We start from the raw sequence: 16,321 nt of genomic DNA on the forward strand, positions 1-16,321 counted from the left end.
TTTTCAAAAACAAACGTGTCTTACATATATTATTTTTTTACAAAAGCATTACACTTCATCTGTAACATTTATTATTAACAATTAACAGTCTCACAATTTGTTTTCCAAGTGACTCAAAAATTACCCGACGTAAGCATTATTGTCATAAGCCTTATTTTCAGTCTTGTCAGTAACACTGTTCGTATTGTTTTGATATGTATGGAAGTAATTTATGTTGCTCAAATAATGAGGAAACTCAATACTTGGTGAACTCATCATAGAAAGATAATCGGTTTGATCAACTTCAGACTGATTACCGTTGACCAAGATGTACGAACCATTGATGCTCAGATAGTGCTAAAACATATTTTTTAGTAACCGTTTTTCATGGAGAAATTATTTTCTTACTTCTGTCACTGAATCTTCAAGCAAAACTCCTATCCATTTTGCTAGTTCACTAAACGTTGGTCTTTTAGTCGGAATTACATTCCAACATTCCAGCATCATTTCATATCTACAAGAAAACTTTCACAACGACATTCATAACTTTTATCTGAATAACAATACATTTGTGTTGTGGCAAAATATGGCATTTCCATTCTATACCCACTGAAAAGCTTATTGTAGAAATTTTGATCTACTGGCATTCCAGGGTACGGAGTCTTGGCTAATGAAAAGAATTCCCACAATACAACGCCAAAAGACCAAACGTCTGATTGACTCGAGAAAATATTTTCTCCTATAGATTCCACCGCCATCCATTTGACTGGTAAAGGACCCTTCGAACAACTCAAGATTAGACAAAATTAATATCACATGCAAACTTACTTGTTCTTTTTTCTGATATATACCACTCTTGTACATGTTTCTGGCCAAACCAAAATCGGAAATTTTTACCACGTTATTTTCGGATAAAAGTACATTTCTGGCTGCCAAATCTCCATGAAGAATGTTACGTGAGGCTAGATATTCCATTCCTTTAGAAATCTGCAATGCCCACACCAGGAAATCTTGGCTACACATATATTCCACCTTTTCCTCCTCCACATTTCCGGATAAATCTTCAGAACCTGACTTAGAAGAATCACTCGTGAAACATACCGTTGTATACTGTAAGTTAGTTGTACTTCTGAAAAAGGATACATTACAGAGATGCCAATAATAATTAATCGTTGAAAATTACTAACTTTTCTTTTTTAGATGCTTTAGGATCAATAGTCCAATCAAATCCATCTCTGTCTTCCCTTCTCTGATCAATGAATCGATTACTATTTTGTAGAATATATTCTTGGAGATTGCCAAAAGGACAAAATTCAACGACCACAAGCAGTTTTTCTTTGGAAAAAAATATCAGTGACATTTCAAAACGTGCAATCGTACTTACTTTTCATAACATCCTTGGTGCAGGCACCTACTAAATTAACAATATTGACATGCTTTCCTAAATGCACCATAATCTTTAGTTCTGACACCAACGCCCTGATACATTCGTATCCAGCAAATTTATTAACCGTTTTAACAGCAACAGTACTCCTACTCTCTTTAGTAGGTAAACCAGAAAGTTCAGCTTTGACAACAACGCCAAAAGCTCCTGAGCCAAGTTCTTTTCCTGCCATTATAAACATTATTACGAACACTGAAACTAAACTAATGTCTCACCTAATGTGAGATTTTCTAACGGAATTTCCCATTTTTTATCATAAGGAAGTAATTCTCCTTGGTTCTCAATTCTCAGTTTCGGGTTTATATACTCAACAGCTCCTGCTTCAAAGTTAGATAATCCAGCCAGTTTCAGTTCCTCTTTGATCCTATTTTCTTTGCGTATCTTAAGTACCATGATAATTGTTATCGCTATCAGCACAATTGCAAGAACAATTATGACTACCAATAACCAGTCAAAGTCGTTTTCTATAAACGAAATAGATTATAAACGTCTTTACTAAGTCAAGTCTTACCAATAGCTCCCAGGGTAGCAAACTGTGTTGTTTGTTGAAACCTGTTCGAAACATTACAACTATATGTTCCGTTGTCATTCGGGCCAACATCATCGATCATAAGAGTTTGATTTTTGTCTAAAATTTGAATTTTAGCCGAATTTGTGAGCGAAGCATTGTTCTGAAAAAAATTAAAAATTGCGTTTAAGAGCATGATAGCCAATGATATAGATACCTTGAACCACTGAATAGAGGGTGTTGGATATCCGTTAGAGTTACAGTAAAATTTGGCCGATTTTCCAAATTTGGCTAACATAGTTTTATTCCGCATATTACTGGCTACTCTCAGATCAGGCGTTTCTAAAAATAGTCGCAAAAGATGTGTTATTGTTCTTAAATTTTTTCAATGGGGTTGTTTTCTTACCTCTTCCTATCACTGTGATAACTTTTGTTACAGTTTTTCCATCTCTTGTTAAAGCCTTACAAAAATATTTTCCAGTATCCGTTGGATCTATGTTAAATTTAATTATAGATACGCTGCTATGTATAGCATTAATATCCTTTATACTATATTCGTCAAAACCTGAAATCGTTGATTTAATATTCGTTTCATTAAAACATACAATTCGTTACATACCTCTAATGGGAACTCGAATATCGTTCAGTGACATATTTCTTCCTTCACGAAACCATTTTATCTCATGGTAGTATTCTTCCAGAGAAACTCCACACATAATTTCAAGATTCTCTTTGAATAACATTTCTACTGTTATTTCGTTTTGATCTACTAACGTGTTTCGGACATAAACTTCAAATCCACTCTTGACCTCTGTAAATATAAAATGTCAACATACTTGTCTTCGTCTATGAAATTTTACCTACTGTAAATGTGTTGCAGTGCATTGTTATAGCCAAATTGGTTTATTCCAGTTGCTTTAACCGTACCTATACTAGATTTGTTAATCTTAATGTATGAAATCGTTTGTAAACCGTTATCTTCAGACCGGAATTCCTTGATTTCAGTACCATTTCTTAGATATGTCTCCTCATTCTTAAAAAATAAAAAAATTTGTTTCTTCAAGAACAAAGGTCTACTGCAGTTCCCGGTAAGAAGGCAGTCGATAAGGTATGTAGTATTTAAACATTGCAGTCACAATTTATTTTTCAGCACATGTTTTAGATTATATTAAAAAAAAAAAACATTGCAGGCTGTTACTAAGACGAATTCTATGGTATTAATTAAAACTCGAAAATATTATTCTATTATCAAATTTTTTTAAATAGACTAGAATTTGAATTTGAAACGATCTTGGGGAGCCCTGCTGCTCTCATAAAAAAAAAATGGTTAAATCTTGGGATCTGTGGTGTCTTTTTAAAAAAATTTAAGAAAATAGTTACTTGTGTTCCTCGTGTTTTGTTTTCGAAATGCTCCGAAAAAATCATACAGTAAAAGTAAGTTAAACGTGCCTTTGACACATTATTTTGTACAAACCAGATTAGTTAAATTTATTATCAGAAGTGTTATAAATAACTACATTTTTTGTGCAATTATATTAATTTTAAAACTGAGAGGCGGAACGTTTTCATGACCTACTTCGACCCTATAATTCTTTATAGAAACCCTGTACAAATAATGGATTTTACTCCATTCACCACAACAAACTGAATCCGAACTTAGATTCTACCTTTTGCCAAAACAGAATTCACTCCCATTTTACAGTAAATAAAATAAATCAGTAAAATGAAAAAAGAAGGGGACGGGGCGTAGTTTAGCTTTTTTCTACAGTCTTATGAGCAAGCAGTAGCCCCGCCCACCCACCCCTCTTCATTCTAGTGATTACTCTTAATATTGTTCAGTCTTATCTTTGCAAGTACTAGTCCCGCCCACCCGCCCACCGTTTTCTTATAGAGTATGTCATTTGCCAAAATCACTATATTCTTAGCAATTTTTAAAATATTCACTTAGTGGAATATCGAAGCTCCTAACCGTGATGGTCTGTAATGGATTAAATCACCATCTGAAGTTAGTCCAGAAAGCAGAAATACTCTTTACTGCCCAGAAAAGAATGGTTAGAGCACTATTTTTGGACATTTTTTAGAGCATATTATGTATCAAATGTAAAAAATATAAAATTTACATTCATTCAAATAGGTGTAAATTTTTTGGTTTCAGTAACATTCACCGAAACTACATGATATGGAATCAATTTCAAATTGTAGAGAAAATTTTCTTTAGCCAAAGATCTCTATTTCTTCATGAAAGATGATTTTGAAGTCTATAGTCGTTTATTACGATATTATTGCACGTCATATCAATGAACTTGTGGTAAAATCTAAGATCCCAGAAGACTACTGTTTTGGGTTTGGAAGATTGATTGATACGTTGGAACAACTTTGAAAAATGGGCGACCTTGGAGCAGTCTGAAATGAGTAATTACCCTAGGATGATACCAAGACTAACCGGTCTTGTAATTAATGTTTATGTAATCGAAGTGTTGATTGTACGAGTATTTTTTTATTTCTGTAGGTAACTAATAATTTTATTGAGGTACTTAGATAAGTGGTGCCGGATCCACGTATTTACTACTTATACCTTATATGCCGCGAGCGAAACGTGAACTAGACAACAAAGTTGTTAAATTATACAATTTTATAAAAACTTACTTCTTCAAAACAAGATAAGCTATTGCACTTTTCAAATTTCCAGCTAATAAGTGGCTTGGGAAAACCCGTAGACAGACACTTAAATACGTAGTGGTCACCGTCTTTTTTGACTGTAACACTTGTTGATGGTGGTCCGGTTAAGTTTACCAAAATTGGGAATGTTCTGTTGCCGTACTCGTTTCTACCGACAATCGTGTAATTTCCAAAATCGTCATTAGAAATATTGTTGAATTTTAGAACGGATTTGTAATTTGTAGCTCCATTAGACAGTGTTGTCAGGACTTTGAATTTTTCTGACGATGGAGTAATAGTTTCGTTTTCTTTGTTGATCCTTAAAGCAAAAAGCTCTAAAATTGAATACACGTGAAAGTTTAGGCTATTTACCAATAGAACGTAGCTTCTGGATGAGCTCTGATATGTACTTCTAGTTCAGTGTTTGTTTTGTTGAAAAATATTTGATTGTTGTTAAACTGAATTATGTGTTCATCTGCGCCTGAAAATTACCATTACGTGTTATAAATCCGAGAAATCATATTTTACAGTACGACTGAAAGTTACTAAATACTAAAATGCATACTGTATAAAAAGTTCCCGGATTGTAACGTAGCCGATTATCTTTCATGCTACGACCAGTTTTATTGATAAAAAATTTAATAATTGTAGTGACGATTTGTAGATAAATGTTTAATAATAATAATATTATTACTAATAATATAGAACATCTACCGGACTCGAACTGAAACATCTACTGGGTGGTATGAAATAAAATCGCACGTCTCTAGTGCTTATTAGATATTTTTTTGTTTCAACATACGATAAGCTGGTGCCCATATGTATGTATATTTTGTGTTAAAGGGGTTTTCTGGATCTGACGCTCTGCAGTAATAGATCGAATTGTCTTCAATAACAGATTTACTAATGACGTAAAGACTTCTTGTGACGTACACATGTGAATCATATGTTTCATCTTTGGTAATATTTATACGCTCCTTCTAAAATAGATTTCTAATTTATTTTTTATTTATGGTAGAGCAGGTTTGGATTATTTACCTTTAAATGCAGGTTTAGAGGTGCCCTCCACTCTATCAAAACGTTGGGTTTGTCGCAGGTTACCGTACATTCCAACTGTATATCTTGTCCTATTATAGTATGGCCATTACTGAGATCTCGTAGTTGAGGTTCTGTTACGTAACTGAAAACACCTATAAAAGAAAAAATATTATTATAATTTTGAGAAATATATTTTTACTACGTATCAGAAAAATATTATAACCCAGATATGAAGGGTTTAAGAAGAAAGAGGTTCTTACACATAATCGAGGAAAAACATTACATTAAATAAAACGTTTTTCAATTCAACCAGCAGTTATTCCATCAACATGTATATAAACCAAGCGGTAAGACATTGTCGGTGCTAAGCACTTGAAATTTTGTGGCTCGTCTTGAGCAAATTTTGAAAAGTTTAACGTTCTTAAGGGATTTCGTACTGTACGGGTCATGAAACGCCGAGAAAACATAAAAGTGGCAATTCGTCCGATGGACTTTACTACTAGTAGCTTACGCTCAGGCTCAGGAAGTAAAAATCAACCAAATGAAGAAACTAATCGCGATTCAAAGGTATCTCACAGATGTTAGCTTTGAAAAATTAAATTTACCACCATATTTTCGAGAATGATCAAAGATTCTATGAAAATGTCGTACCTGAATTTAATCAAGTACCGGATAATTAGGCATGGATACTCCGGATCAAAGTACAGTACTTTCTTGAGCCGTAGGGGTTCAGGGAGTTGTAGCACTGTAGCAATTCAATAATTTCGAAGTAATATCATTTAGGATAAACGAAATTTTTGCATGAAAACGAAAAACAATACACTGAAAAATGTACAGTTCGTAGACAGATATTTATAGATTCTAAAATTGTCTTATATAAAAATAATGAAATTTCTGTGTATAATTTTGTCAAATGTGTCATTTGCTAGTATTATATCATTATTGTAGTTTATAAGACAATGTATATATCTCATATTTAATATAATTTGTGTGTTGAGTGGTTGTGTTTTGCTGTGCTTTTACAATCTGTATAAGATTAGTTGTAAATTATAAACAACAGGAGTATAATATAAAAGTAACTATTATGCCTGTATGGTCGGTTGTCCAATGGAGGAGTGATATAGATAGTACATTGGGTAGTTTGGGAGTCAAGTCAAATTTGATCTATAATTTCAGAAAAGCGCCAGTTAGACTTTGGTTTTTTAAATGGTATTAGAGATCCCAATGTTGCAGTCAGTCAATTGAATGATCTTCTTACTTCAATTTTTAATAACCATGTGCCGATGAAACAAAAGACGAACCAATAAATATCCGGTATGGTATAACGTTATAATTATTAATTTACTGAAAAGAAAAAATTGACTTTGGCGAAACTGCAGGCGTGCTAAGCGTATACTAGTTATCTTAGAAATGTTAGTAGGAATATAAAATCTGATCCAAAACAATTCTGGGATTTTTTTAAAGCAAAAAATAACCATATGTCAATCCCGGCAGTAATGACCTACAATAACTTTAAGGTTGAAAGCCCATTGCAAATTGTTAATTCATTTGTTAATTTCTTTACCAAAACATTCATTCGAGATACATCTCCTGCTAAAGATAGCGGTGAACAAGACGTCTGATATATTCAATCATCGTCTGATAAGCATAATTAACAATTTCGCTAAAGTGTTTGAATATATTCTTCATTATATTATTTATTCTCACGTCTCCAATATGCTAACAACTAAGCAGCATGGTTTCATGAAAGGTTGGTCGACAGTCACTAATCTCACAATGTTTTCTCAATTTATATCTGAAGTTTTAGATCGACAAGGGCAAGTTGACTGCATTTATATAAATTTTTGTAAAGCATTTGACCGTATTGACGACCATACATTGCTCCGTAAACTGTCAACCTTTGGATTATCAGACTCTCTTATCGTCTTAATTAAATCATACTTCTTTGGTAGATCTCAGTATGTTTCATTAAATGGTTTCGACTCTTATTCTTATGCTCAAACTTCAGGTGTCCCTCAGGGGTCTGTTTTGGGTCCTTTGATTTTTAATATGTATATCAATGATATAACGAAGTATTTAACAGACGACTGTTTAATGTTTGCTGACGATTTGAAAATTTTTGTAGAGGTTAAATTGTTCGAAGATTGCGAGGGACTTCAGAATAATCTTGACATTATTTCTAATTGGTACCAGGAGAATTTCTTTTGCATCAATGGTGATAAGTGTTACGTAATGCCCTCCAAAATTACCAACAGCACTCATTACGATTACTGTTTTGACAATGACGTCATAAAACGTAAATCTTTAATTCGCGACTTGGGGGTTACGTTTGATACAAAACTGAATTTTGTTGATCACATTAACATAATTACTACTAAACCATTTAAATCATTAGGATTTGTCATTCGATACTCAAAAGAAATCGAGGATATTGTTGCATTAGAGAGAGATGGCGTGTACAATAGTGAACATCATACAACCAGTGGCGTATCGAGTCCATCTTAAACATAAATAGTGATGGAAACCTGATTCCACCCTTAGATCATATAATAAATAGATACCACCATGCCGTGTTCTTTCCCTAGGACAGCCTGTGACGACATCCTCCTGTCACACATCTCTCTCGTGCATGGAGGGATTACAATGAAGCTATCCTTGCCTGATCACTATTTGAATTTTGCGCGCCTAAATTTTAGGAAGTATGTCTGAACTAACTTCGGAAGAAAGATGTTGACAGCTTGATTTTATAAATAATTCACAGTAGATAATGAAAGGAATAGTAAATTATTGGGCAGCAATTGTGATCCTTCATGACTACATCATTTAAAATAGGATCTTTGTTCTAAATTCTAAAATTGTTTTTTGTACAACAACTCGAAAGAGAGGTTAGAAGAAACATCTGTCAAAAGCGATTTGTTGCGCTGGTGCGGTACAAGGATGGAAGTGAAATAGACATATACAGATGAAATGCATATGTATAACAAAGATGAAGATGTGTTGATCACACAAGGATAGCATTATACTACTCCCCTTGACGTAGAAAACGACAACAGATAGCTTCATGTCTAGTCACACCTTTCAGTTTGAGTATTGGTATCTATTTATTATATGATCTAAGATTCCACCACACATAGTATCCACACAAAAAAACTGAATTAACTCGAGACGCCACTGTTTCTGCACTGCCTGAGTGACAGTGAATTCACCGTTATATCCGGCGGGCTATTTAAAAATAAAATAAATAAATAAATGGTAACTGTGGAATGAACGAATGGATCACTCAGTGCAGGAAACATTAACACTTGTTCTAAATTGTGCTACATTGGAGAAAATAGAAAATACATTGAATATAGTTTCCAAGAAAACTTCTTTAGGGTTTAGAGCTATTATAATTATCATTTTGAAGATAATCGATAAAAAATATGTATTCGTCTAATATTATTTTTGAAATATTACATGCAAGAATATTAAAAAAAATATAAAAACTTATAGAATTTCAAGCGACGATGTGCATTTTTGAATAAATATTTACTTATTTAATAATTTTGCACCATGACGGGATGGAATTCTTGGAGAAAAATTGCCAAAATTTTGAACATGTCTTTTACATAATGTTTAAATATTGTGTTAAGTTTGCTGGTCTAACAAATTTTTTAAAGGAGATACATGTAAATAAATTTAAAAATAGAAATAGATTGTCAAAGATGATTCCATTATAAAATGAAATGAATTTACACTTTTGAGACGACATCATAATGTATTATATTGTAACTGTGTGTTTACATTAAAAAAAAAGGTATGCTGCAAGTTCTATAATTTTATTACATTTTAAAACATTAGTTGCTAGCTGTTAAAAAAAATGTAAACTAATGTAACATAATACAGAATAATTCACCATCAGCCAAAGAAAACATTCGTCAGGATACAGGAGAAATTAAAATTAAAAACAACTTGCATTTTCTTCATATCGTTTGAATGTTTAATTAGTTTTTTTTATTCAAGTTCATGGTATAATGTTTAATTCATTCGATCCGTTTCTATATTCAACTGTTATCACTAAAAAAAATGCATGTTGTGAATTTAAGGCATTTTGTTACTCAATAGTTTGTGGCAATTGACAAGCGCTGCTTCTAAAAAAAATCGCCTATATACTGTGCAACAGTATTTAAATTCTCATTGAACTTGACCTTAACACAGCTCTGGCAGATATCTCATTTTTGATGCGAAATATTGCCTGATAAGTAGAATCTTTAGGAGCTAGTGTATTTGTCCGTTTTCGTATATATATGAAATTCGATTAAAAAAAATATTAATGGTGTCTAAAATATAAGGAAAACCATTTTCCTTCTCTTACCGAAAAACGCTAGTTCGCTGAAAAACCACAACACTCTAACAACACTAAACTGAAAACAGCACATGTTACAACATTGCGGGATCTCTTCGGCTAACTAAGATAGTTTCAATCTCATCCTTGGTTTTTACACATTTGTAACCTTCGGTTTATCGGGAATCCAGAATGACTGCTTCGTGAAAAATTAAATAGATTGGCATATTCGACGGTATATAACCGTACGTAAACACATCTTTTATCAACAAACACGTTTATATGTAAATTATGTAACATCCATATAATCTTCAGGTGTTGTACCTAAACTTTTTAATATCGCACTATCGTACGGTGTTAAAAACACGTTGTGTGGTTTTTCCGCGTCTTTTGCTTGTACATTTCAATTGCAAATATAAAAGTATGTTAATTATTTTTTTTGCTGTAGACTCTTTGTTAGATTGCGACAACAATAACAACGTTTGTGAATAAAATTTATTATTGCATTTTTAACATTTCGAAAACTGGCTGGGGTTAGACAAGTGCGCGGAATTCGAGCGTTGACGTCACGAATACGTAGACGAATTCGTGCGTGTAAATGAAATAGCTGCACACTTCTCTTAATCTGACAGCGAATTAGGATTTTAGAAAAAATGTTAATCGTACCTATTGTGAATTTGGATAAAATACACATTTACGTTGTACGAGATTCTTAGAAAGACCGCAAGCTGATAAAGTTTGTTTTCTATAAACGTTCGATAACGTTGACGAGAGTTTATAAAGTTAATCAGTGGTTTGCAATATAATAAAAGTTTTTCTGGTAAATGTAAACAATCCAATAAAATGTGAAGAATGACATTTGCGTAGTTTGTGGTCACTTAGTCAAAAATAATTACAACAATATGAATTCTGTTATTAGAAAAATAAACATACAAAATGATTTTGTATTTTAGTTCGTGTACTTAATGCGTTTTACTGATTGTTTGAAGCAATGTTTGACCATGAAAATATAGAAAGAAAAGTTGCTACGCCGAGCGACAGTATTGTGAAGAATTTGTGTACATTTTAATAATGTTAATTATTGTTGCACACATTATTTGTTGGTTTATTTCGTCTAGAAGATAAGTCATGTGTAATCTGTTTCAATAAGAAGTTTATAAGAAATTTGTACTAAAATATGGTAATATGGGTATATACTCAAAATTAATTTTGTTGATCTTAAAGTGAAATCCAAACGTGCGTTAATGTTGTGGTTTTTCAGCTAAGTTAAGCTGATCGTTAAGAGAAGGAAGCTTGTGTTGCGGATGACGTACACACTAAAAAAAAAAATTAAAAGTTGAGCAGAAACTTAAAAAAATCGAATCTTATATCTATCCTTCAATAACCTTCATATGCACTTGTTGCCAAAGATTCTAGTTATTTTATTTTATTTATTTTATTTATTATTTATCAGACAATACTGTGCATAAAAATTACTAAGGTCAAGTTCAGTGACAGTGACACATTATATTACAGTGCATTGGTGATACTTAATGCGAAAATAACTTAATTTTTCGAAAACTAAAAGTATCATGCTGAGATTACATGTTAAAATTTTGAAATAAAACAATTATGTTTTGTTTTTGCAGTCAGCAACAATCTATCTCTATCCTTAATTTTATTTATTTATTTATTGCTCCAAAACAATTCTGTTTAAACGAAAAACTCACCACTGTATATTTATCCACGTGATACGAACGTGGCTGGCGAAATACGTCGACAATTTTGTATTTTCAGTAGATATTTGTGGGGTAAAAAACTGACAAACTTAACAATTTATTATTACGTAAAACACGTGTTCGAAATTTTGTTAAGATGTTAACGTTGGTTGATGGGCTACTTAATTTTTACAAGAAACTGTTTCTTCGTTTCTTCGAGAAAATCTAGAAAAATTATTAAACAAATATTTGTTGAAAAATCTACCCCATAAAATAACTTTGGTTGCGATTCTGTAATATTCTTACACGAAACGTTTCAAAAATATAAATGTGTTTTACTGACATAAAAATGATTCGTCTAATGTTCTACCACTGTAGACCGTAAAATTGATGACGTCATTTCAAGAAGCCATTTCTTTTATTTTTTGAAATATCATAACATTTCAATTTTACATATTCTTCAAGATGTTTTCCAAACTCGTTTCAAAGCAACTTACAAAAAGTTCAGCCGTTAAAAATACAAAGAGTTGCTGGTTGAAGTGAAACATGTTTTATTTAATTTAGTTTTTTCTTAAAATTTGAGAAAGCCAAAGAGATATACTTTTGAAGCAGTAATAATATGAAGCAGACTGTGTTCTTTAAAATTAGTGTTATACGTGTTGTCATTTATCAATCACATTTTTCATTCATGACTTAATAATAAAGTTACGTTATTACGTTATTAGTTTGAAATTTATGCAGATTTTTTATTCCCACACCTTTAAAGGCACAGTAAGTGAAGTTGATTATTTTTCCTTGTCAATTGTTTGTAACGGTTCTTTACGTAGATGTCTTTTACTTATTTAGATTAGGCACTTGATAACGTTTGTTTAAATTTATTTATATTGAAGTCCAAATCTTCTATGTTAATGGACAATGACGTGCAGGAATGGAATAAAATAACATAAAAATTTCCGTTAATATTGCACAAAACTTCGGTAATTTTTATGCTGTACTAGGCAGAGTGTCGCAAGAAGTCGCTTTAAGCCCCAACATATGTAGTGTTGCTTATTAATAAGAAAAATCTGAAGCTGATTTAACAAATTCAGGGAGAAAATTTGTCCTCTATTATAGAATACAAAGATTTGGACAAACGAACCCACAAAAATTGAATATGAATAAGTCGCATGTTAAAGTACGTAAAAGAAGCAAATTCTTGTATATACAGGTGTCCCGTAAACAGTGGTGTATATTCTGTCACAGGAGAGATACAAAAATAATAATAATAATAAACTTTATTTCCATCGGACAATTCTGTCCATAGTGGACAATAATACATTACTTTAACTTAATAATAAATTTACTAAATACTAGAAACTAGAAACCAAGAAAATAAAAATAAGTAATAAGAAACAACAATAAAAAAATAATAATTCATAAGCAACAAAGTAAAAAGTTGAAAATCCCTGCTTTTAATTCTTAATTGACATTAATTTTTTGTGCAGGGCCTTTGTTTGACATATAATCTAAAGCACTTAATTAGAGTAGAGTTAAAATGATGATACGTTCGAGGAATTACCTACAAAATAAAAATGTTAAAGTTTTTGCGAGTGAAATTAGGAACAACAATCTTTATTTCACTTAGCAAATTATAACTATATATTACACCACACAGAAGCTTTTGAAAGAATGACAAAAGAAATATATTCCGTCTAGATAACATACTGTCCTCATTAACAATGCGAAGTAAATCAGCATGATCATGATGCCTTATCGGGTCGTAACTAATGGTCTTGAAATACATAAATTTACACAATTTTCTATTAACCAATTCAAGAGCATCTATATACATTTGATGATGAGGTGTCCAGATAATACAACAATACTCCAACTTGAACGCACAAGTGTATAGAAAAGAATTCTAATGCATGATAAGTTATCAAATTCTCTGGCAATTCTAAAAATAAAACCTAAAGTTTTCAACGTGGTATTTATCAATTGCAATATTTGAGGTACGAAAGTTAATTCATTGTCAATGATAATACCTAAGTCTGACAATTGATCAACCTGGATTAATACCGTACTATTTATATTGTAATAAAAATAAATATGATTTTTCTTCCTAGAAAATTTTAGAACACTACACTTATCTTTGTTAACCTCCAAACAGTTTCTTTTACACCAATAAATGAAATTATCTAAGTCCTGTTGCTGTTCAAAAAAATCATCATATAAATTAATGACTTTAGCAATTTTTATATCATCAGCATACAGATATGCATAAGAACTAATGTAATTTAACACATCATTAAGAACAAAATGAACAATAGTTCATTTAACATCAACTTCATTACTTTTATCATCTAATTCTTGGGAAATAAAAGTAGTAAATTCCCTTAACAAAATCCATGTTGCTCAGGCGCAATCATATTAATAAAATTGCTATCGGCCCATAATTTTTTAGGCACCCTTTGTCCCCAGATTTAAAAAATAGGACACATCCTCCATTGTTTCCACGCTACAGGATATTCTGACTTCGGTGCAATTAGCTTGAATATTCGCGCTAACGGAGCCGCGAAACTTCTTATACAATCGACAACAATGAGGCCGCAATATTGTCAGAATCACTAACAATGTTACTCTTTAGTTTTTTACTAGCTCTAACTATCATATCTTGATCAATCTTAAAGTTGTGCAACACGTTAACACCACCACAGTTCTTTAACTCGTACTCAAGCGAAGGACAACAAGGCAACTTATAAAATTCACATTGTTTACTTACGTCCTTGGTTACACAGACGTCTTCACACACGTTTTTCATAAATACCCGCCAAAAACTGAGCAAAAACATTGATAATTGCTTGAGAAAATCAAAATTTTGGATCTTTGTGTACTACAACTCTTGGTATGCTGGTTGTTCTTTTCTTGGAGTTTACAAAAGACCAAAACGTCTTGGGATCATTTAATTTAGAATTTTGTGTGTTATGCAGGAAGATGTCATAATTATTGCGAATGTCACGTTTAATTTGTTCTCTTAAGCATCTAAGATTTTCCAAGATGTGGGGAGATTTAGTTTTCCGATATTTATTCCAATAATGTTTTTTCTATTTTATATTGTCAATTATCTCTTTAGTAAACCAAACAGGATATCTATTGGTCAAGTTTGAGTACTTACAAGTCGGAACATGCTTCGAGAAGATTTTGTACAAAGTGTCGTATAGATAATCGCATGCTAAGTTCACATTGTTAATGTTATTTATTATGGACCAGTCAATAGCTGCGATTTTAGCATACAATTGAGGAAAATTGGCTTTTTTAAAATTAAACTTAGTGTTGTGTCCGTTACCTTCAAAGAACGTGGATAATGCACATCTTCTTGTAGAAGTGGCAATGGTTCCCTAATTACTTCAGTATTTAATTGATTATTTGGTAACACCATATCCAGTAACCAATTGTTTACATTCACAATTGCATTACTCTGTTTTAAACCATTTATTAATGTTATGAAATTATTATAAGTATAGTAGAAGCCAGTTGTTCTATTTCCAAGCGCACACTCATTCAGTTCTGGAATGTTAAAATCTCCCATTATTAATTCAGGTTAGGTAAAGTCTATAGTAGTTTCAATATAATCAAAAATTTCAGCATAATCATTAATTAAACATGTCGGTGGTATGTACAAATTAATAGTACTTATCCAAAAGAATTTGTCTTCTGTTATCTTCACAGCCACAATATCAATTTCAGGTATAGGACTAAGTGGATTTGTTGGACAAAAAATTTTGTATGCAACGCTAATAACACGCCACCTCCACGCCTACCAGTTGTCCTATCTTATCGAAAAATATTGTACGTAACTGGAAATAGTTCAGCTGACAAAACATTATTATTAAGCCATGTTTCCGTTAGCGCAATAATATCAACATCAATTGCACATACATTAAGATAAGTTTCAGTTACTTTGGTATTGAGTTTTTTTACATTCTGGTACCTATATATATTGATTTTACTTCCCGAGCGTAAGCAAAGAAGTATTGTAATCGAGTCCGTCGGCCGACTCTCTACTTTTACGTTTTCTCGATATTTCATGACCCCTAGAAGACGAAGAAATAGGTCTCCCATTTCAGTCTGTCTGTCCGTCTGTCCGTCTGTCCGTCTGTCCGTCTGTCCGTCTGTCCGTCTGTCCGTCTGTCCGTCTGTCCGTCTGTCCGTCTGTCCGTCTGTCCGTCTGTCCGTCTGTCCGTCTGTCTGTCTGTCCGTCTGTCCGTCTGTCCGTCCGTCTGTCCGTCCGTCTGTCCGTCTGCCGTCCCGGATTTTTATTAGACAGATAATCTCCGAAAGTACTCGACCGATTGTTGTGAAATTTTGTACTTATATTAAGAATATCATGTAGATGGTAAAACGCTAACCAAAATTTGTCTAATCATCCCCACCACTAATGCGATGACGTCACTTCAAAATTGTACATAGTAAATGGGTTTTCAATTGTATAAAATAACATAGTCCTACACATGTAGTTTACAACTCTGAATCGACTTTTCACCCGAAACGTCCAGATTTTTGGAAAAAAAATCAAAATTATAAAACAATATTTTGAAATTTAATTTTTAATCTGCTAACCAGAATGCTTTGAAATGTTGCAGATGTTTTAAGGCTATAAAGAGCATCATAAATCTTTAGTCAAAAAATATTTG

General features: G+C 32.3%; 1 protein-coding gene across 1 annotated transcript; it reads right to left on the reverse strand.

The window, feature by feature from the left end:
- Nucleotides 1–10,278, reverse strand: LOC135137435 (fibroblast growth factor receptor 4-like). Its single transcript, XM_064067076.1, has 17 exons — nucleotides 9,982–10,278; nucleotides 5,628–5,779; nucleotides 5,392–5,569; nucleotides 4,962–5,070; nucleotides 4,578–4,908; nucleotides 2,796–2,964; nucleotides 2,551–2,742; nucleotides 2,338–2,496; nucleotides 2,149–2,273; nucleotides 1,935–2,094; nucleotides 1,639–1,887; nucleotides 1,364–1,588; nucleotides 1,167–1,314; nucleotides 808–1,108; nucleotides 547–758; nucleotides 388–493; nucleotides 1–336 (listed from the first exon to the last, which is right to left on the reverse strand). Exons 1-17 carry the CDS (start codon nucleotides 10,043–10,045, stop codon nucleotides 121–123), a joined length of 3,096 nt encoding a protein of 1,031 aa, XP_063923146.1. The 5' UTR covers nucleotides 10,046–10,278; the 3' UTR covers nucleotides 1–120.
- Nucleotides 10,279–16,321: the final 6,043 nt, after the last annotated feature.

This window comes from Zophobas morio, unplaced genomic scaffold, assembly GCF_036711695.1.
Source record: "Zophobas morio isolate AGI-343-1 ecotype UQ-CSIRO unplaced genomic scaffold, CSIRO_AGI_Zmor_V1 ptg000029l, whole genome shotgun sequence".
Classification (NCBI taxonomy): domain Eukaryota; kingdom Metazoa; phylum Arthropoda; class Insecta; order Coleoptera; family Tenebrionidae; genus Zophobas; species Zophobas morio.